General features: G+C 50.4%; 1 protein-coding gene and 1 long non-coding RNA gene across 2 annotated transcripts in view; one reads left to right on the top strand and one right to left on the bottom strand.

Moving 5' to 3' along the window:
- Nucleotides 1–15,551, bottom strand: part of LOC120869458 (phosphofructokinase, platelet) — a 53,234-nt gene extending 37,683 nt beyond the window's left edge. The window contains exons 1-2 of the mRNA XM_040248776.1: nt 15,359–15,551; nt 4,768–4,841 (exon numbers count right to left, since the gene is read on the bottom strand). Of these exons, the coding sequence (XP_040104710.1) occupies nt 4,768–4,841; nt 15,359–15,473 (189 nt within the window). The 5' untranslated portion in view covers nt 15,474–15,551. The remainder of the gene's footprint in view (nt 1–4,767; nt 4,842–15,358) is intronic.
- Nucleotides 15,552–15,628: 77 nt separating this feature from the next.
- LOC120869459 lies at nt 15,629–17,569 on the top strand. Its single transcript, XR_005722539.1, has 2 exons — nt 15,629–15,894; nt 16,841–17,569. It is a non-coding gene; the product is annotated as an uncharacterized LOC120869459 (long non-coding RNA).
- The last annotated feature ends 4,007 nt before the right edge of the window (nt 17,570–21,576 follow it).

Raw genomic sequence — 21,576 nt, 5'->3', positions numbered from 1 at the left:
GGGAAGCTCAGGCCCCAGGTGAGTGCAGTTCAGACTCCAAGCTGGTCTGAGGGGCCTCGAGCTCTGGTGAGAAAGTCATTCACTGGACCGCCTCTGACAGCCGGCGAGACGAGAACATTAACTCCTGGTCTTGCTCCGATGTCACTGTTCTTTTCTAGTTCAAACTCCTGACTCACCTAATGCACTTAGACTGTATTGTCTGTAATAATAAGATCAGCCACTTAAAGTGAAGCTCCACATTCAGCTTGTCTTCAATATGTGGAGGATGATGGGTGAACCCTGATATTCACAAATGCTGCGCTTGAGCAGGGCAAGCCGCTAAGAGTTCCTTTAAAGAGGAAGACTCTTGCGTTAGTCATAGTTAAAGAGCTATAACCAGAACGGTGACTGTTTTTAATCTTCGGTAAAGTGTTAGTCCCTCAGTCCTGTCTGACTCCTTGTGACCTTGTGGATTATAGCCCTCCAGGCTCCTCTGTCCATCGCTTCTGGGACTCTCCAGGCAAGAAAACATGAGGGGGCAGGCATTCCCTTCTTCAGAGGATCTTCCCAACCTGCTCGAACCCAGGTCTCCTGAATTGCAGGCTGATTCTTTACCATCTGAGCCACCAGGAAATCTCTGGGAAAAGTGAAAGTCACTCAGTCGTGTCTAACTCTTTGCGACACCGTGGACTATACAGTCCATGGAATTCTCCAGGCCAGAATACTGCAGTGGGTTCCCTTCTCCAGGGGATATTCCCAACCCAGGGATCAAACCTAGGTCTCTCGTATTGCAGGTGGATTCTTTACCAGCGGAGCCACAAGGGAAGCCCAAGAATACTGTAGTGGGTAGCCTATCCCTTCTCCAGCAGGTCTTCCTGACCCAGGAATTGCACCAGGGTCTCCTGCATTGCAGGCGAATTCTATACCAACTGAGCTATCAGGGAAGCCATCTTCGAGAAAACGAGCATCTCGTTTTGAGCTCATATATTAAATGAAAAACAACTAGACCATTTCCACAGCCAAAACCAGAGCAGCAGGCAACATACGGACTCTCCCTGCTCCACTTCTTACCCACCTAGACCTGGGACGGTCCACCCTGAGCACCGCACTACCTCCAAGAAGCTGAAGGCACCTGTATGTTTCTAAGGAAAAGTCCTATCTTAAGAAGGAAAAAACACAAACAAATCTACAGCAGGCTCGGTAGAGAGAATGAGTTAATCCACACCCCGCCCCATCCCTCCCAGAAGGCGCCCAAGGGCTGGCATGCACCACACGTAGACGCGTCCCAGACTTACAGCAAGCTCGGTGGCAGCCAGACAGAACACGTCCGTGCCAGACCCTCAGCAGAAATACCAGCGTTTTCTGGTCAATACGCTTCCCACATGCTTTCTGCCCAAGAAAAAGCCAAAGCACCTTCATTTCAATAATTGCTGTGGACCTGTTTAACTGTTTTGATGTTGGCAACCGCCAAAGTTCCAGCTAAACTTAGAAATTCAACTAGGGATGGAAAAATATGTTGGATAAGTTACCAAATGATGCTTTAAGAAAACAAACTCATTCTCTAAATTTGAGCCCCATTGGGTACAGGGTGGTGGTCCCCAAGCAGGGGACAACTGCTGACTTCTGGAGACATTTCTGGCTGTCACTGCTGTGGACTGGGGGTGGTCCTGGCTTCTGGGGGGCTAAGGCAGGGATGCTCTAACCACCATACACAGCCCAGCCATGCTCCCCACACCTAGATCCTGCAGGTGCCAAGAGTGTTACAGCCAGGAAGGAAGCCATGTCTGTCGGGACATGACCCACACAGTGGATGTCCACAGTCCTGAGATAGTCCACAGGGAGGTGAGTCCCCCGAGCCCCCCCGAGCCCCCGATTCTGCATCTGGCCACAACCAGCAGTCAGCGGCACCTGGAACATGATGACCCCTGCCTGGTTTGTGCAGAAAGTCCTTCCAAGTGCAGAAGGTGATGGGCAAGGAAACAGGCCCAGAAGGTGAGCATGTGGATCTCCCATCACTTGGCCACGGACGTGGGCCCTCAACCGCTCCCCTTAGCCTGCAGGTCAAAGATGTGTGGGTCTTAGAAGCTGGGGTTTTCAGCAGCAGCACAAATGTTCTGGTCACCTGGTGCCGTCAGCAGCATGAAGAGGCCTCACCTGCATCCTGGGACAGTCATGCTAGGCGGCAGGCATTGTCACAGGCAGCCCCATCAAGGACTGCTGCCCAAATGAACTCAGGCAAACTTGAGAGATTTTTGGATTCAGAATTACAGATGCAGGGTCCTCACACCTGCAGTGAGGGATGACTGGATTCAGGGGAATGGTACTGATACCATTTGTGCCCAGGCCCTGGATCAAGGCCAACTGAGTACTCTGGTCTCAAGTGGGCCCTGAGGGGAGGCTGACCCCAAGGACTCCCTTCCAAGGGGTGGAAAGAACAGGCCCTGTTCACCAGGATAGCTCTCCTTTTGGGGTGGCATGAGAAGCATGGCATCACCTCCAAAGAGGAGATTTCTGTTCAACCACACCCACCTATTTCTATTTCCTTTTCTATTTCCTTCCAGAATGTAAGGCCCTCAAGTTCTGGTCATTTGTAGTGCCGACCCTGAAAGGCAGCACTCAGCTGGACACCGAGATGCCCATAAAGTGATTATTATGAGAATCAGTCACCAGTGCAGCTCTGCCCAGGGTTCTCTCTGACTTCTTCCTGACCGAAGAACTGCAGAATGCCCTGCTCCTGTGAAGAGGGTCTGTTCAGACTCAGGAGGCCTTACGGCCCTCCCAAGGGCCCACCATGCCCTTGCGCTCCCTTATCCCCACTCTGAGAGGTCATGAAGAGCTCGGCCCAAGGGCGTCAGCAGGAGGACCCCGTTACCCATGAGGAACACGGCTTCTGGGTGCTGAGACTCCTCCAGAGAGACCCTACACATTCTTTGAAGGAAGCCCAGGTGTGTAAGCCCCGGGCCACCTGATGTGCCTCAATTCCTTCATTAAGCAAAGTGCAAAGTCTGGTCGGTGTACGTCTGGATACACCAAAATATCCCCTGAATACAGACACAGCCACAGGACATGGTGCCAATTAGAAACAAACACACAATGAAAACCTTCAGCCTGAGAGGGGCGACTTCAAGCTGACCAGTTACAGTGTGCGTTCCAGTATCCACACCGGCCCTCAGCATCAAGCTCTGCAGACGCGGGATGTTGAGCAGCGTCCCTGGCTCACGAGATGCCCCTCAACCTAGGAGGACCCAAAACCATCTCCAAGGAAACAAAGCCTGGGGGTGAGACACGCCCCCACCACTGCTTTGCTGTACATGCCAGCTCCTGTCCCAGCCCCGCCAGTGACTGAGAAGTGACACAGAGGAAGTGTGCCGCCCACAACCCCTCAGGTTCTTCAATGAAGTAACTCAGCTGACTTCCCTCACCTACCGGCAAGGCAGTCCTAAAGACCCCAGGAGGGACGGAACTGCACCCCCCCACCACCCCCACCAAGGGAGGAAGCAAGCAGGGCAGCTGGCCAGGCAATCAAAGGCTTCCTGGGGAACATGCTGGAAACCGGAAGCTGGAGGACTGTTCACCTCCAGTGAGTCTGAAACAACATTATTACACGTAACAGAAAAGCCAGATCTGAGGGGGCTCCGCCCCAGGACACATTTAACCATGGTGTTCACGTATCAGGAACTCCTATCAGCCCAGGCTGCGGGACCCACACTCAAGTTCTAAGGCACACAACCCCACCTCAAAGTGAAATAAAACAAAAGGGCAGCGGGTGTGAGCGGAAACAAAGGAACACTGGCAGGACCCATAAGAGAACCATCCCTTTTAACTTGGCCGGATGCTGTATCTTGGGATCACAACAAGAAGCAAAGTACAGAGCGGCTTCAAATATTAATCTAGGGCTTGCTGTGTCAGGAAAGCTGAAAAATGGGTGGTGATCTACATGTATTTCAGTGCCACGAGAACACGAGGTAAATGATGAGACATCAGGTTGATGGAATTTTACAGACATAGAAAACTATTACAACATAGTGGCAGATGAAACATATGGTACACAAAATATATTTGCTATGATGTTAATAATGTAAATGTTTCCTTCCAGTCTTTAACATACATGATATTAGAAGGAATCAGAATAAAATGCTAACAGTGATTCGGGAAGAATTAAGCAATCTTAAAAAACCATTCTCTAATTTCCATTTTTAGAATTTAAAAACTAATGATAAGCTATTTTTTCTAATAGTTGCTGAAATAAACCTTGTGGTTGAAGCTACAGGGGTGCCTTCCCAACAAACACAACTTACTTCTAAGCTGCCAGGACCTCAAAAGCGGGATAATCAACCATCCCTGCTGTTTGCTTTCAGAAGCTCCATTTTGAAGTTAAGGCATAAACAGACACTAGGGAGGTAGCCTGGGTTTTACATTTATGATGAAAAGTTCAAAGAGGAGGCTTTCTCCTATTTACCTTAATGTCTATTCACATTCAAGCTGTATTTTCAGTGAATGTATCTATAGGGATGGGAACTACAAATAAATACAACCAGCTTGAGATCCTTATTCTACTAAGTTGATGTCAAAATGGCATTTTGAGCCCTGTTTCATTTATTTATTAGGAGCCCTGCTCCCTAAGACAAATCTCACAGACGTGCATCTAGACCAGGGGGTGTGACCCCAACATCCCCAGGAGGCTCTCCTGGTACCTGGTACCGTATGCCCGTCACCCCTTGCCTGTGGTCGGCAGCCTCGGGCAGGCATGAGGCCCGCAGAGAAAGGGGGAAGAGATGTGACACTGACCTCATAGATGAAGTACACCTTGGCGCCCACGTATATCCCCATGCGCACGACGGCCCGGACAGCAGCATTCATGCCTGCAGAGGAAGGCAGACAGTCATTACTGATGAGGCCCTAGTTAACTAACCGTGACAGTGGGAAAACCATGCAACCCCTTGGAAGGCTCCTCTTGTGAACAACAGTCCCGACGTGAACCCCCAGGACTAGTGCAGGGAGCCGGGGACAGGAGTACAGAGACCAATGTGTTGCAGGCTGGACCGCAGGGAGCATCACAAGGGAGCCAGGATGTTTGTTTTAAATTTCGCTGCAAACACACTCAGGACATGGGCGACCTCAGTCTGGTATGAATCTGCAGGTGATTCCATCCAACTGCAGAACAACAGAGAGGAGAGGTGCTTTCTTATAGGTAATCAAAGAAAACAGGACTGAAGAGGCCCATTGGTCTGGGGAGGAGAACACTGTCACCCGCTGCCAGTGTTAAAGAGTAAAATTTTAATCAGTGGCCTTAAACACAAAACAAATCACACAATCCTATTAAAAGAAAGCTCAAGCTAAACCAACATACTATAAGTAATACCTAATCAAGATAAAATCTAGGCCATTTTCTATATTTCCCCAGAGCCTGAAAGGAAATCAAAAGTGCAAAGTATCCTTGTATAAAACTGCTACACCCCATTTGGCTGGCATCATCGACTCAACGGACATGAGTTTGAGCAAACTAGGGGAGATAGTGAAGGACAGGGAAGCCTGGTGTGCTGCAATCCATGGGGTCACAAAGAGTCAGACACTACTTAGCAACTGAACAACAAAACCACATTCTGCTTTCCACTGAAGCCCCATTTCTGGGCAGCCATCTGTGAAATGGACCATAATCTAGACCAACGTGAACAGGTCAGGATTTCGTGTCTCATCACCCCAGGTGTGAAGCCATCAGGAGGACAGTGAGAAGGGAGGACCATTCCTCCTTGAAAGGAAGGAGCCTTGAGTCTCAGAAAACTCATAGCCTCTGGGCCCCCAAAGGTTTCAATCTGAATCCTTCATAAATTTAAATTTCAGGGTCAAACATCAGGACTAAAGGTGTTGGAGAAGGTGGACGATCAAGTAAGCGGTGCTATAGGTAAACAAAGCAACAAATGAAGGCAGCTGTGGTCCCAGGAATACACTCCACAGACAAGGAGACTAAGTTTGTATGTATTTGGAGGGTAAACTGGCTCAGAAGACGATTACAAATTTTCAAATTTCTTTGAACCAGGTCTGGAAATGTGGAATAAGACTGCTGCCTCTGAAAGGTGACCATTTTGAAAGGTTACTAGGTTCATGGAGCTGAAAAAGCTGGAAATAAATCCATGTTAAACAAATAAATGCATGTTAAATAAATAAATGCACGCTAAATGTGGCTGCCCCACTGCTCCCAGCTGGGCGCTCACACTCGCCCATCTCACCACAGCCTCGGGCCTCGACCCCATGGACAAGCGTGCCTCCTTGTGCCCTCCCCACAGACCCTGTGATTCCAGAACTTCATTCTATGGCCTTGGAATCGAGAGCCTGACTGCCAAACGCTGGGGCCCTGCCAGCCCTTCACGAATGACAGACTCCTGCCCACCCCGCAACTGCCGTCGCTTCTGAAGACCTCCTGAGGCTGGTGGCGGGTGTTCTAAAGGCAGGAATAAAGAGGACATGGGAGATTTTAAAACATGCAACTGGGAAAGACAGGGCAGGAGAAATGGCAAGCAGGAGACTGTTAGAGGTGACCCTGGGGACCCCCATGGGAAATAAAAACAAGCTGGAGTGACCCCTGCCCGAGAGGCCTAACCACCTTCATGCTAATGGCCTGAGTTCCTTCCCCGCCCAGAGGGGCTGACCCGGATTCACCCGGGAACCCGACCTGTCCCCTCAGCCTGCAGCAGGCCCCGTGAGGGGGGTCCTGAGCACCCATTTCTAGCAAGCTCCTGGGAGAGGAAGCCCTGGCGTCTGAGAAGCTCAGTGCCCCTCCCCCAGGGCTTTTATTCGAGGGCAGTTAATCTGCTGCAAGGCAGGCTTTTCCCAGCAGCCCCCATGGCCCCTTCTGACTGGGCCCTGAGCGGAGCCATCCTGCTTAGAGCTCAGTGATGACCAGGGCTGAGTGCTCTGCACACCTGGGCGGGTGCGCCCACAAAGCCCTGGGGACTTGGTCCTCCTGGGAGCCCAGGGAGTCAGCCCCTGAGTGAATATATTAATAGCGGAGGGAACAAAGCGAATAAAAGGCAAAGCTGGGGTGTAAGCCCTACTCTCCCCCTTATTGTAACTTAAAAACCATTGTACTAATAACTGCCTCTAGAAGGAAGGAAACTTAGAGGAAAAAATGCCCATTGGGCCCGGTTTCTTGTGTAAATGTTTGTGGAAAGGCCGGCTGTCCGCTTGAACTTGGGGCCCACAGGGCAGAGCTGCTGCCTGGCACTGGCCCCACAGGTGGGTGCCTTCCAGAAAGTGTCCAGAGGACAGAAGCAGAGGGCAACAGGAAAGGCTAGTTTCCACCGGCCGTCTCTGTGACACACGAGTGGGGTCCAGGCTGGGTTTGCTGTCTGAGGCCTCCTGGGTGAGCAGCCCCAGGTTCCAGGGCACTCCAACAGCTGTTTTTAGTAAACCTTCAGACACAGTCAGTTTCCTTCCTTTTCCTTTTGGTTTTGTTTTGGCAGCCAGGCCCCGTAATTTAAACAACCTCCATAACTGTTTCCATGGGAACCATCATCCTGCTACCAAGAAAGTGCCTTAGTCTTTGGAGAGTAACCTCTTCATCCCTTGCAAAAATTAGAACCCTCGTCCTCAGGGAATGACTGGACTTGTTACAGAAACCAAAAATAAACCTTGACAAACCCAGGGAGCAGCTAAGAGGGAAATGTGAGCAAATTAGGTGTGATAGAAAGAAAGGATTGTTAGACTGTCTTCCTGCTGTGACAGATCCTCAAGTAGCTTCTTACTAAAAGCATGGTGCATATAAGACAGTCATTAAGATAACTTCTTCCTTCTGACTGGGGAGGCCAGCGACCTCTAAGGGAGGCTTCTAAGATTCTGTTCTGATAAAATTTAAACTTCGAGCAATTTGTAAGAAATGAGGATTGTGTTGCTTCTAATAAAATAATTAGAGCTGTTTTATTTCCCCATGGTCTGAAAAGCCTAATAAACATACTTGCTAGGCCCTTTTGGTCCATGTTGAGCCATTTCCCCTGCATATTTCTCAGGGCCTACAACCACTCCCTGACTAACTTCAACATTTAAATTCTCTTTTGAAAAATAAGATCCAGTACTTAATCTTACTGGCTTCTCTCTGATACCATGGGGTTTTCACCTTTGTTCCAAAGGGAGGACGTCAGCACAGATCAGAAAACAAAACAGTTTATCTTGCTCTTGCTACTGCTGCTGCTGCTGAAGTCACTTCAGTCGTGTCTGACTCTGTGTGACCCCATAGATGGCAGCCCACCAGGCTCCCCCGTCCCTGGGATTCTTCAGGCAAGAACACTGGAGTGGGTTGCCATTTCCTTCTCCAATGCATGAAAGTGAAAAGTGAAAGTGAAGTCGCTCAGTCGTATCTGACTCTTAGTGACCCCATAGACTGCAGCCTACCAGGCTCCTCCGTCCATGGGATTTTCCAGGCAACAGTACTGGAGTGGGGTGCCACTGCCTTCTCCACTTGCTACTGCAGCCCTCTACAAAGCTTCCCTGTTTTAGTAAATCAGGTGTGGGAAGGACAAACAGTCCACAGGAGAAAGTGTCCCTGTGACCAATTACCAACCTCGCCTTCTCAGCACCCTGCCGTGTCCAATCATCGAGCCCTGTGTCAGACACCAGTGATACAAATCCCTGAGGGGTGTTGACTGTCTGTCCATCCAGGACACATGGATGGGTGTCTTCTCTCTGCCGGCACTGCTGGGCAATCCACTGACACAATGGTGGACCTACTAGCCTAGTGGGCTTCCCCCCTGGCTCAGCAATAAGAATCTGCCTACAATGCAGGAGCGGCTGGAGACACCAATTCAATCCCTGGGTCAGGAAGATCCCCTGGAGGAGGGCATGGCAACCCACTCCAGTACTTGACTGGAGAGTCCCATGGACAAAGGAGCCTGGCGGGCTACAGTCCACGGAGTCACAAAGAGTCAGACACGACTGAAGTGACTTAGGACACACGTGGTAGCCTAGGGGTTAGGATCCCAGGCTTTCACTATGCAGGACCTGGGTTCAATCCCAGGTTGAACTGAGATCCCACAAGCCACGTAGCAAGATACAAAAAAAAAAAGTGCATTTGATTACTGAAGGCTTAATTCATCAAAATGACTTCATGAGAAAAGACAGCCAGAAGACAGACAGACTAATCACCTCCATCTTGCAGAAGGAAGCAGTCCATTATAGGTGAGGTTCCAGGAGGGAGATTCAACAAACATCTGGGTACCTGCCAGGTGCCCCCAGTACTGCCCTGGGCACCAGAAACACCCTGGTGAATGGACACACATCCTGGGCCACTACTTCCCACTGTAGCCACTTGGCCCAGCCAGCTCATCTCAGAGCTCACTTGCTCATGTGTGAAACATATGAGTTACTGCATGGAAGCGCTGGTGGCTACTGCTAAGCAGTTCAGTTCAGTCGCTCAGTGGTGCCCGACTCTTTGCGACCCCCATGAATCGCAGCATGTCAGGCCTCCCTGTTCATCACCATCTCCCGGAGTTCACTCAGACTCACGTCCATCAAGTCCGTGATGCCATCCAGCCATCTCATCCTCTGGCGTCCCCTTCTCCTCCTGCCCCCAATCCCTCCCAGCATCAGAGTCTTTTCCAATGAGTCAACTCTTTGCATGAGGTGTCCGAAGTACTGGAGCTTCAGCTTTAGCATCATTCCTTCCAAAGAAATCCCAGGACTGATCTCCTTCAGAATGGACTGGTTGGATCTCCTTGCAGTCCAAAGGACTCTCAAGAGTCTTCTCCAACATCACAGTTCAAAAGTATCAATTCTTTGGCGCTCAGCCTTCTTCACAGTCCAACTCTCACATCCATACATGACCACAGGAAAACCATAGCCTTGACTAGACGGACCTTAGTTGGCAAAGTAATGTCTCTGCTTTTCAATATACTATCTAGGTTGGTCATAACTTTTCTTCCAAGGAGTAAGCGTCTTTTAATTTCATGGCTGCAGTCACCATCTGCAGTGATTTTGGAGCCCCCAAAAATAAAGTCTGACACTGTTTCTACTGTTTCCCCATCTATTTCCCATGAAGTGATGGGACCAGATGCCATGATCTTCGTTTTCTGAATGTTGAGCTTTAAGCCAACTTTTTCACTCTCCTCTTTCACTTTCATCAAGAGGCTTTTAAGCTCTTCTTCACTTTCTGCCATAAGGGTGGTGTCATCTGCCTATCTGAGGTTATTGATATTTCTCCCGGCAATCTTGATTCCAGCTTGTCTTTCTTCCAGTCCAGTGTTTCTCATGATGTATTCTGCATAGAAGTTAAATAAGCAGGGTGACAATATACAGCCTTGACGTACTCCTTTTCCTATTTGGAACCAGTCTGTTGGTCCATGTCCAGTTCTAACTGTTGCTTCCTGACCTGCATACAGATTTCTCAAGAGGCAGGTTAGGTGGTCTGGTATTCCCATCTCTTTCAGAATTTTCCACAGTTTATTGTGAACTGCTAAGCAAATGATCACTAAATGTTAGTTACTCTCTCTTTTTTTTTAATTTTATTGGAGTATAGTTGATTTATAGTGTTTTGTTTCAGGTGCACAGCAAAGTGATTCAGTTACACATATACATATCTCCACTCCTTTTCAGACTCTCTTTCTTTACAGATTATTACAGAATATTGAGTAAAGTTCCCTGAGCTATAGAGCAGGTTCTTGTTGGTCATCTATTTTATATATAGTAGTCTGTGTATTAGAGAAGGCGATGGCAACCCACTCCAGTACTCTTGCCTGGAAAATCCCATGGATGGAGGAGCCTGGTAGGCTGCAGTCCATGGGGTCTCGAAGAGTTGGACACAACTTCACTTTCACTTTTCACTTTCCTGCATTGGAGAAGGAAATGGCAACCCACTCCAGTGTTCTTGCCTAGAGAATCCCAGGGACGGGGGAGCCTCGTGGGCTGCCGTCTATGGGGTCGCACAGAGTCAGACACGACTGAAGCGACTTAGCAGCAGCAGCAGCAGCAGTGTGTGTATGTTAATCCCAAACTCCTAACTTATTACCCGCCCCCCTCATTTCCCCTGAAATCTGTGGGTCTGTTTCTGTTTTGTAAATAAGTTCATTTATGTATTTTTTTAAAAAAATTAGACTCCACAAGAGTAATATTGTTTATTTGTCTTTCTCTGTCTGACTTGTTCAGTCACAAAGCCGTGCTTAGTATGATAATCTCCAGGTCCATCTGTTGCGCTGCAAATGGCATTATTTTGTTCTTTTTTTTTTTTTATGGCTAACCCTTCCTGTTAGTATGAAGGCTTATACAGACTCCATCTACATGTTGTTGTTGTTCAGTCGCTAAGTCCTTTCCAACTCTTTTCCACCCCATGGACTGCAGCACACAGGCTTCCCTGTCCTTCACTATCTCAGAGTTTGCTCACACTCATGTCCACTGAGTCGGTGATGCCATCCAACCATCTCATCCTGCCGCTCTCTTCTCCTGCCCTCAATTTTTCCCAGCATCAGGGTCTTTTCCAGTGAGTCAGCTCTTTGCATCAGGTAGCCAAAGAACTAGAGCTTCAGCTTCAGCATCAGTCCTTCCAATAAATATTCAGGGTTGATTTCCACCAGCTTTCTGTAAACACTGGCTTACTTTGCTATAGGTCAAAAAGGACTCAGTCTTCCTGTTCAGTCTACACTGTAGGTCCATTTCTCTGCACTTTCATCTATACCGGGCCCTCCAGAAGCCCTCAATTTGAGTCTAAGGCAAGGAGTCATTTTCAGCATATGACACAGTCTTGCTTCGGGGGTGGGTACCTTGTTAGGGTAAGTCTGTGCACTGACCTGAAACTTATTGTAGGTTAAAGTGAAAATCAGCTGAAATTTGCAGACATTCCTTGTGACAATGAAAGCAATACAAAGAATGAAAATAATAATAATTAGCCTTAGAAATAGTCTTCCTCTGTGGCCAGGGCTGGGGGAGTCAGGAATATAGCTGGAGGATTTTCGTTTTGTTCAACAATCATATAATATAAATTCCATTGGAAATAAGCGCTTCATCACTTTAGTCTCAGTTGTGACATCAATTTAGCCACCCTGATGCTCTCATTGGACAAACGGATTTTATGTTCTACTTGCAAAGCTGCTTAAAAATCATGTGTATCATCTATGTAATATCTTTCTCTTTGGACTGGTAAGTAGGGCAGTTAGTCTCATGTTTAAGTATCTATCTGAAATTTTAGGTTATTTCCTTTAGATGACTATAGTTTACTTCTTCATTAATTTCATCAAGAAATCATTAAAACATTTTATACCAATTAAGTAGTTTATATATTTTTAGTAAGAGAAATTTCACACAGTGATCCTGTCTTCCAATGTACTTTGTTAAAGCACAGTCTTAAACTCCATTTGAGTCTTTTAAAATTTTTAACTTCTTTTGTTTCTAATCTGAGGGAAATTTTTAAAAAAATACTTCTTTCTAATTTGAGGGAAAATATTTTTACTTGTGGCAAATTAATTACTTCTTCATAATCTGCAAGATAGAAAGAAAAATGCCATTTGCCTTACTAATGAAAAGTCTGGTGTTATTAAAAAAAAAATCACCTGTATAATTTTGAGCAAACTTGGCTTCTGAGTATTAATTAGATGTTAGAGCCTTAAGAGCAGGGCTTACTGGAAAACATTTGGGATTGAGACTGAACTTGGTTTAAATCCTTCCAAGGGCCACCTAAGAGCCTGTAACCTTAAAGACGTTACTTCTTTCCCTACCTCCAAAACCAAGACGGTAATCAGGCCTGGAGATGAAAACCACAAAGCTCCTAGGACATGAACTGTGCCCAGGAACCAGCAGCTATAGCCTTCTCCACATGAAATTTTATCTTTGTTTCACATCTTAATAGAAAACTATCCTGAAATTAAGACTTGTGGTTATTCTCCTTGGTCTTTAGCTTCCAGCAAACCTCTCTTATCTTAGGGAAAATCAAGCATGGATATCAGAGTCAAGACAAAATGGCAGAGCACGGGAGAGTAACGTCATCTCTAGGAATCACCTCAAGGAGCTTAAGTCCGCTACCTCGGAGGCCAGTCCCCTGGTGCACACAGCGAGGCGAGCTTTCTCAGAAAGAAATGCATGCCCCTGTTCAGTCAGGTAGGATCGAACAGGAGGTGGCACTTGGCATGAAGTCCAAGAAGAAACAGACAACAGGCTCAGCTCTGCCCCAAGGAAGATGCCCAAATGTCAGGCCACCGGGGGCTCTCCAGCAGATACCACCCAGAGGAGCCAGTTCAGGGCATCAGGACAACTCCCATCAACCTGACCATACACCGACCAAGCCATCTGACCTTGTCGTATAATTTTGATTCTCAAAGTATGCTTTTCCACTGAGAAGAGGTGTGGACTTACTGACCTCTATTATTCATAACTGCTCACAAGTGACAGAGATAAGTAGCAGGTATGTAGCAGAGAAAATGCTGATTCTGTCTATTGCATCATCACCTCAATTGCCTTTACACCAGCTACCAGGTAGCTGAGCAAATTTATGGAAAAGGATTCAAGTGAATGACCTACATTTTTTTTTGAACAGACACAGCACCTTAATTCTAAATGACTTTGCAACTCTGACCTTGAAAGCTGGAGGATTAAGAGACCAGTTCCTTTTTCTGTGCCAGCATTTTATTCTTTTTCCAAGCCCACGGTAAGAGTTACTCAGGACGCTTCCTAACTTGGGTAGCCCAAGTCCCGGGACGCAGTTGCTTTTTGAAGCGCGTTGACCGGGAAGCCCTCTTAGCCCAGCAGCGACTCGCCGGGACCCAATCCAGCACATCAGGTGAGTAACGTGGGCTATGTCATCAATTTCACTCTGCCAATTCCCCACCCCCAGTCTTTGCTGTATCACGTTTTCTCTCTTCACTGAGGCCACTTTACTAGAATACCAAATTAGACCAGCCTGCTCGGGCTCAGCCGGCTTGTGGGGCGGGGGCGGTGACAGATGCGGCGCGCACCACCTTCAATAGGACAGGGAGGGGCTCTCCAGGGACCCGGGGTCCCCTGGCCTCTTGCCGGCCGTGCGCAGGGTGTCCGGGGTTGGGGGCGCGGGGCGCACGGGCGGCAACGGGCCCGGCATCACGTACGCGCGCGGGGCAGGCGGGGCTGCGGCCACAGCTCCCCACCTGCAGCCCCCCCTCCCGGCCCGCCCCTCTCAAGGGCGAAGAGAAGGTCACCAGCAGCGTGGGCGGAGGCTAGGGCGCCGGCCAGCCACTTAAGCATCCCTGCACCGCGCGTGGTGAGATGAGGTGAGAACGAGGCATTGGGGCCTTTCAGCTCATCTAGACAGGAGGAAGGGGGTAAAAAAAACGCCAGAAGCTGGCACGACAGGCGTCCATGGCCTGCGGTCCTCCAGGTTCCGAGCGCATGGGCAGCTCCCCGCTCCTTTCTAGCGGTTGGCTCGCCCCACCCGGGAATCTACGAGGATCAGGAATCCCCGGGCCCCCACGTGCGCCCGGCGCTACGGGCGCGGTCGTGTCATCTCTGCTTCGGTTGTCCGCGGGCCCCAACCTTGGGGCCCCATTTCCTCCGAGACCAGCTTCCAGGCTCGCGGGTGGAGGGCGGCGCCCGAGACCGCTCTCCCGGCGCTGGCAACACCCCGGAGTCCCCGCTTCCTGGTCTTTCCCATCCAGGGGAGGCTGGCGGGGAGGGCCTAGTGACCCGCTTCGGTTTTCGGTTTGGTGACGAGCCGGAAGGAGACAGGAGATGAGGGCGGCGGAAAACCGTTTTTAAAATCTCCCAGCGGAAACGCGAGGCGGTGCGGGTTGGCCCAGCTACCCGGGCAGGGATCCCTGTGCGTTCGCCGCCGCGCGCCGCGGGACAGCAGCGGGGACCCCGCCCGCGCCGCGCGGGGGTAATGGGGCCGCAGACGCGTCGCGGGGACCCAGCGGTCTTCCTCGCGACCCCAGGTGTGGGGAGTCTGGGATGGAGCCAGGGCAGCCGCAGCGGCATCGGAAGTGGCCGCGCTGTAGCCAAGCCTTGGAAGGGAGTCCGGCTTTCATCCCGCCTCGCAGAAGCGGAGGGACCTCCGAACGAGTCCAGGTGACTCTGTCGCCACTCGTAATTTAGGAAATAAACGTGGAGGTGGAAAACTGACCTTCCGGGTAAGGGACCCCCGCACTCTCCACGCGGGTCGCGCAGTGACTCCTTCCGAGGCCGCACCGGCTCCGGCCCTGGAAAAGCACCTCCGAGGTTCCTGGGCGCCGGGCTTCTCCCCACCGTCACTTACTCCTGGTACCCCTCTCCTCCTTGCTCCTCTCGGGCCCCCCATCCCTTCTCCCTGACACCTCATCCTTTCTATGGCGTCCCTTCTCCCGGGCACCCCCATCCTTTCTCCCCGGCACCCCCACATCCCTTCTCATTGGTCCCCTCCCTGAGCCCCCAGCCCGGGACCGGGGACCCGGTGGCGCACCTTGGGCATCCCCGCCGCTGGTCAGCACGCCGATGGCCTTGCCGGCCCCGGAGAGTTGCTCCAGGAACTTTCGGAAGGAGCCCTTGGGGGTCTGAGGGCTGTCGTGGCCGTCCATCGTGAACAGGCCGGAGACCGCGCTCTGGAGGGCGCTCGGTAGGCACTGCGCCCCGCCCGCGCCGCCGCCACGGGAACCGCCGGCCACGCCCGCGCGGCGCGCGCCAATGGGCGGCCTGGGGCGGGCGCGGGGACGCGGGGGCGGTGGCGCGGGCGGGGCTGCGGGCGCCTGATTGAGGGGAGCTCCGAGGGGCAGGGGAGCCTGGTCGGCAGGAAGGACCACTCCAGGGCGAGCCACATGGTTGGGGGGCGCGGTGTGCATCGCAGATGGGAGGAGTTTTACGAGCCGGAAGCGCCTCGGAGGGAGGGGACAGCCCGCAGGTGGGAGGGGACAGCCCGCAGGTGGGAGGGGACAGCCCGCATGTGGGCGGAGCATCCCTGGTAGGCCGCAGGGACAGCACCGCCGGAGTGTTGGCCACGAGGTGGGCGGACTGGGAGGGGGAATCCCGGCGACGGGAGGGTTCGGGGGGCAAAGAGGAACTATAGGTGGGCGGGGTCACCGTGGTCGCGGGAACGCGGCAGGTGGGCTAGAGCATCCCGTAGGGGGAGCCTAGGAGGCCGGGTGGGGGTGCGGGGCGCCGCACGTGGGGCACCGGGTCACTGGCGGTTGTGGGGCCCGAACCGTAGCCGAGGCGCGCGCCCGTTCCCACAGGGTTCCTGCCCGGGTGGTTCTCGTGGCCCGGGCTCCCCAGCCTTTCCTCCGGCCTCCGGATCGTCGAGTCGGTGGGCGTCGCCTGCTGGCGAGGAAGAAGCGCGGGCTCCGTCCCCACAGTGGCTCTGGCCGCAAGGCGAGGAGGCGGACTGAGGTCGTGGAGGATGCGCGGGGACTCTGGCCACCGCTGGTGCCGGGCTGGGCGCTGGAAGGGAAGGGGTGGGGGAAGGGCAGGAAGGTTCTGGCGAGGCGATAAGACCCAAGCCGCGGTGTCCGGGGTCGCCGGCCGGATGTTCGCTGCACCGCCAGGCACTCCCGGACCGATGCGCTAGTGTCTGGTCCGCTGGGTGATGGATGAACAGGGAGCTTGGTCCCCGTCGGTTCCTGCCGCGGGTGCAGACGAATGCGCAGTTTTTCGGAGCGCACAGCGCTGAGCTTGGGGTATGGTCACCCCCAGAAAAGAGTTTCATAAGCGGCCGCATCATCAGTCCCTTGTGGGGACCGCACGGTATCCTCTTACTACTTGCGCAGCAGATGTGCGTTGAGTGGACACAGGGAAAAGAGGTTAAGTCAAGGCCGTCCCTTCCACCCGGAGCAGCCTGACAGTGGTTTACTCCTGGCTGCCCTGGACAGAGCGGTGTGTGCGCTATGCACTTCTATCTGGCACTTGGCCTTATCCTCCTGTCCTCTCTCTGAGCATCACAGTTTTTTTGCAGAAAAGATACAAATACCTGCCATGAACAAGGCCAGACTTCTGATCTCTACCCTGGACCAGAAGTGATGGAGCAATTTCTAAACCCCCCGTGGTCATTTGAATCACCTGGCCTGGTTTTTCCCTCTCCACCAGAACCGTAGAAACCCAGTTTCTGGGAATGCTGCTTGGAAAGATGTATTTTCAACAAATCACAACACATTCTGATGACTGCAGAGTCTGAGCGCACCTGCTCCGCAGAGTGAAACTGAGCAGCGATACTGAGAAGATATTGGGCCTCTGGAGGCTGCCCTTTACTGTCCTGGCCCGGGAGCCAGGTTCCTGTTTCTCCAGCCGAAGGTTTTCCCTCTCCAGGGTTTGTGCTCCAGAATCATCCATCCCTTTCTGGAGCATTCTGCACTTTGAATTTTAGCCCCAAAGTCGTTATATTCTTATAAAATTGACATTTTTGTAATTTAGAGGATTGGCCATTTGTCATTGTTGTCTGTAATGTATTGAGTTGGCCAAACAGTTTGTAAGATGGTATGGAAAAACCTGAATGAACTTTTTGGCCAACCCAGTAAAAAAAAAAGACGCAAACTAAGAGTCCAATCAATGGGTTAAGTACATTTAAATGCAAATATACACATGGCCTTCTATTGCTGGTATGATTATGAAGACAAATGTCCATTTACATGGAAGTGTATTTAGGATATGTTAATAAATGAAGAAGGAGATCAGAAATACCATTAAACTGTGTGTATGCATGCGCACACATGCATATGTAAATTTAGATATTTTATTTTCCTTCTGCTTATTATGGGACTACCACACTGTGCAGTGGTAAAGAACCCCTCTGCCAATGCAGGAGATATAAAAGACTCTAGTTCCATCCCTGGGTTGGGAAGATCCCCTGGAAAAGGGCATGGCACCCTCTCCAGTATTTTTGCCTGGAGAATCCCACAGACAGAAGTCTGGTGGGCTATAGTCCATAGGGTTGCAAAGAGTTGGACGTGACTTAGCATGCACACAGTCTATGGAAAGACACAGCCATCTCTCCCTTGTTTTTCTTTTGCAGTGTGTTTTAGCATTTCTTCAGCTGGTGTTGGGTTTTTTGTGTGGTTTTTTTTTTTTTTTTTTTTGGTTGTTTGGCCTTAGAAGAGGCTTCTCTGATACAAGAGGCCATGTTGAGGTCACAGCTTACCTCCAGTGTGCTGGTTCTCCACTGCTGCCTAAAAAATTACCCTGAGCTTCTGTGGCTTCTATGACCACTTACATCACACGTTTATCATCCCAGAGAGGGCTTGCAGGAGGGTTTTGCTGGGCCCTCTGCTTGGGGTCTCAGAGGCTGCAGAGGTGTCGCCGGGGTCCTGATTCTCCCCTGATCCCTCATCTTAGCAACTCCCTTCTGTCCCCGCCCCTGAGCCAATTTCAAGCTAATCTACAACCACAGCTCCACCACCATCTGCCGTTTTCCTGGTGCCTCATCTTCTCGCCCCTTCTCCCCTAGACTTGGGAAAGTCGAAGATTAAATGAAACGGCTTGCTAAACAAGGAAATGCTGCCTTCAACCCCTGTCCCTCCTCCGCTGTACAGTTGTCTTTCAGTGTCCTTGTCCAAACTTAAAAATAATTCTGCTTTATGTCCAGCAGATAAACTAAATTATATATAAAACAGTTGGATGCTTTCCAAGACCTTGACGCAGAACCATGTTGTCCTGGACCAATTAGAGTCAATATCCAGACACTGGGGGAAAAAAATGGAAAGAAAGCCAGACTCATTTATTTCTGCAGAGTATGTGGCCATTAAGAGTTTAACCGCTCCGGGAAATGTCACTGGTGATGTGAACTGGACCGTCTGTCTCAGAGAACAACTATTTCCTTTTCCGAGCGGTGTTGAAAGCTGGTTCATGGAGACTTCCTCAAACTTCCAACACTTTTCCTGCAACAGGAGAGCACAGGTTGTGATAAGGTGGAATAAACTGATCTTCGTAATTGTCGAGCTACTTCAGGAAAAAGAGGAAAGGAGAGATGGATGGTTCTTTTGAAAAATGAGTTACACAGGGATTTCCCAGTTAGGAAAGGAAATTATGATTTTGGCAGTCTTGCCACGTGATGGTTAATCTTAGGTGTTAACTTGGCCAGATCATCGGTGCCCAGATAGTTGGCAAAGCATTGTGTCTGGATGTGACTGTGAAGATCTTTCCGAGATTAACATTTGAATCAGTGAACTGAGCGAAGCTGATCCCCTGTCCCTGTGGGGGTGGGGGGGCCTCAGCCAGCCCGTCGAGGATCTGAGTAAAGGTGAGCTTGTGGTCTTTCTCCCTAGATGTTATCAGATGTATCAGTATACAAGTCCCGCTGGTTCTGCTTCACTGGAGAATCCTGGCCAGTCAGTCAGCTTAAATGCATTCGTTCTCTGTTTTAGTTGTGAAATGCTGTTGTCCACACACAGGCCTGTGTCCCCAGTGGCATTTTACATGTTCAAGTTTGTAGTGATGGATCTTAAAGCACCCTTCCTCCCACATCAGAACTGAAGTGGTTCATGGCCAGCAGTCAAGGGCAAACATGCCGAAAAACCCAAAACCACAGCCATGAACTATAGTGCTTTTTCAGTTTGCAGACGGGCCCACAGTGACCATGCGTGTGGCAGTGGCCGTGCCGGCTTGTAGCAGGGGTTTTGAGCTTTTTTGGTGAATAAAATGTCTGAGATTCCCATATAAACTATGCACCTCTTCCTCCACCCAGACATACACATGTACGCACACAACCCCTGCATGTTGCATAGTTTAGGGAACTCCTGAGCCTGGTGACTCAGGCAGACAGAGGGCAGAGGATGGAGTCTGGCCCCAGGTCCCAGGGGCAGAAAGTTGAGTCCTCCTGAGCGGCCTCCCTCTGGCTGCTCCTTGTTCAGCCCTGGGGCCCCATCTGAGCTCAGAGCCTAAGCCAAACCCAGGCCAGATGGGGACTGAGCACCAGTTCCTGGGGTTTCAGTCCTGCATCTGGGGGAGTCTCCCTGAACCCCCCACCCCGAAATGCTGTTTGGAAAGCATCATTCAGAGCGCCAGCTCTCCCTCCATTGATGATGTGGTCCTGTGATCCTGCCTGGGACAGACTATTATTGAGTCTATAAAACCTTGTTACCAGAATGGGCCATCCATTTAGAGCCATATTTCGGCAAATGAGGCACCTCTGCCACAGACAGGGCTGATCATTTCTCACCTGGCTTGTTCTGAGTCCCTTCTGCCCTGCAGTCCGCTTCTCTGTTCCTCCCTCTGCCCCAGGCCCTGGTGGGGAGATGGTCACAGGAGCTGCGCTCCAGGTCTTGTAGGGACCTTCCCTCTGTCCAGGTCACCAGGGGCAGAGGACATAGCCCAGCCCTCAAGACTACCCCACTCCAGCCTTTAACCCGGAGCCCATTGGAAGGATCGTTTCTGGAGTCATTGTGTCATCAGGGGGAGAGAGTTTGAGCTGTGAAGACAAAGGGAGCTGAGAGATGCGGGCAGAGAGACAGAGACACACAAAGAAGGAGAGACATATAGAAAGGCAGAGAGAGAAAGCAAAAACGCAACATTCTTTATGTTTGCTTGTGACAACCACCAAAAATATTTAAAATAGTCTCCATTCCCTCAGGTTCCCCAAGTCTGCCTCTGAAACTTCTGAATGTCATCAAGTGTCGGTCCAAATAACCAACGAATAAAACAGCTTGTGAAACCAATTACTCGACTTTTTCTTGATATGTTTCTGAACTCTATGGTGGTATTTCCTAACACCGCCTCCTAATGCCCTCTGTAAATTGGATTTTCTTGGTTGCGAACAGAGAACACAGATAACAATGGTGAGTGTAAATGAAGAGAATATGAAGCCCTTCAGGAATGTTTTATTCATAGAACTGATTTCTATCCTCCGGGGCTCCTCCTTATGGAGAGTGTTGGGGCTCCTTTCCTCACAGTTACAGTGAGGACCTTAGCATTTAGACTTTCTTTGTGGCAGATAAAATGCCAGATAATAAGCATGTATTTCAAGGTTTCTCCTTGGATCCAGATGGTCCGTTTTTCAAATTTTTATTACACTGGTTTGGTGCCTTCTATGTCCTCTGTCTCAGAGATTCTGGAAGGAAGAAACTTTGGGAACTCTGATTAGTCCCATGCCATCTGTTCCATGCCCTTTAGCATACTCTGACTCAGAATTATTGACTCGCAGGACTTGACGCCCCTCAAGGATGCTCCTTGCCCTGCCAAGTTCTGAGGGGCTGAGAATACCTGCCAGCTCACAATTTAGACCCAGTAGGAAGGGCAGAAAACAGCCTGAAGGTGGAGTCCCTTAGCAAAGAAGGCAAAACTTTTCTAGTCACTAGAAACATGAAGATAGTTCATCTAGCCATGGGGGGTTGCTGAGGACTCGGTTTTAATTTTTTTTTTTAAGTCACTCAGTTGTGTCTGACTCTGCAACCCCATGGACTATACAGTCCATGGCATTCTCCAGGCCAGAATACTGCAGTGGGTACCTTTCTTTTCTCCAGGGGACCTTCCCTTCCCAGGGATCGAACCCAGGTCTCCTACATTGTGGGCGGATTCTTTACCAGCTGAGCCACAAGGGAAGCCCAAGAATACCGGAGTGCGTAGCCTATCCCTTCTTCAGCAGATCTTCCCGACCCAGGAATCAAACCGGGGTCTCCTGAATTGCAGGTTCTTGAGGACTTGGTTAAGTACCAATATTCAAAATAGCATCTTCTGGGAGGAAGGGACAGTTAGACAGGGCAT

This window comes from Oryx dammah, unplaced genomic scaffold (assembly GCF_014754425.2).
Source record: "Oryx dammah isolate SB20612 unplaced genomic scaffold, SCBI_Odam_1.1 HiC_scaffold_10, whole genome shotgun sequence".
NCBI classification, from domain to species: Eukaryota; Metazoa; Chordata; class Mammalia; order Artiodactyla; family Bovidae; genus Oryx; species Oryx dammah.
Note: the sequence above shows the minus strand (reverse complement) of the source record. Positions and strands in the feature narration are given on the sequence as shown.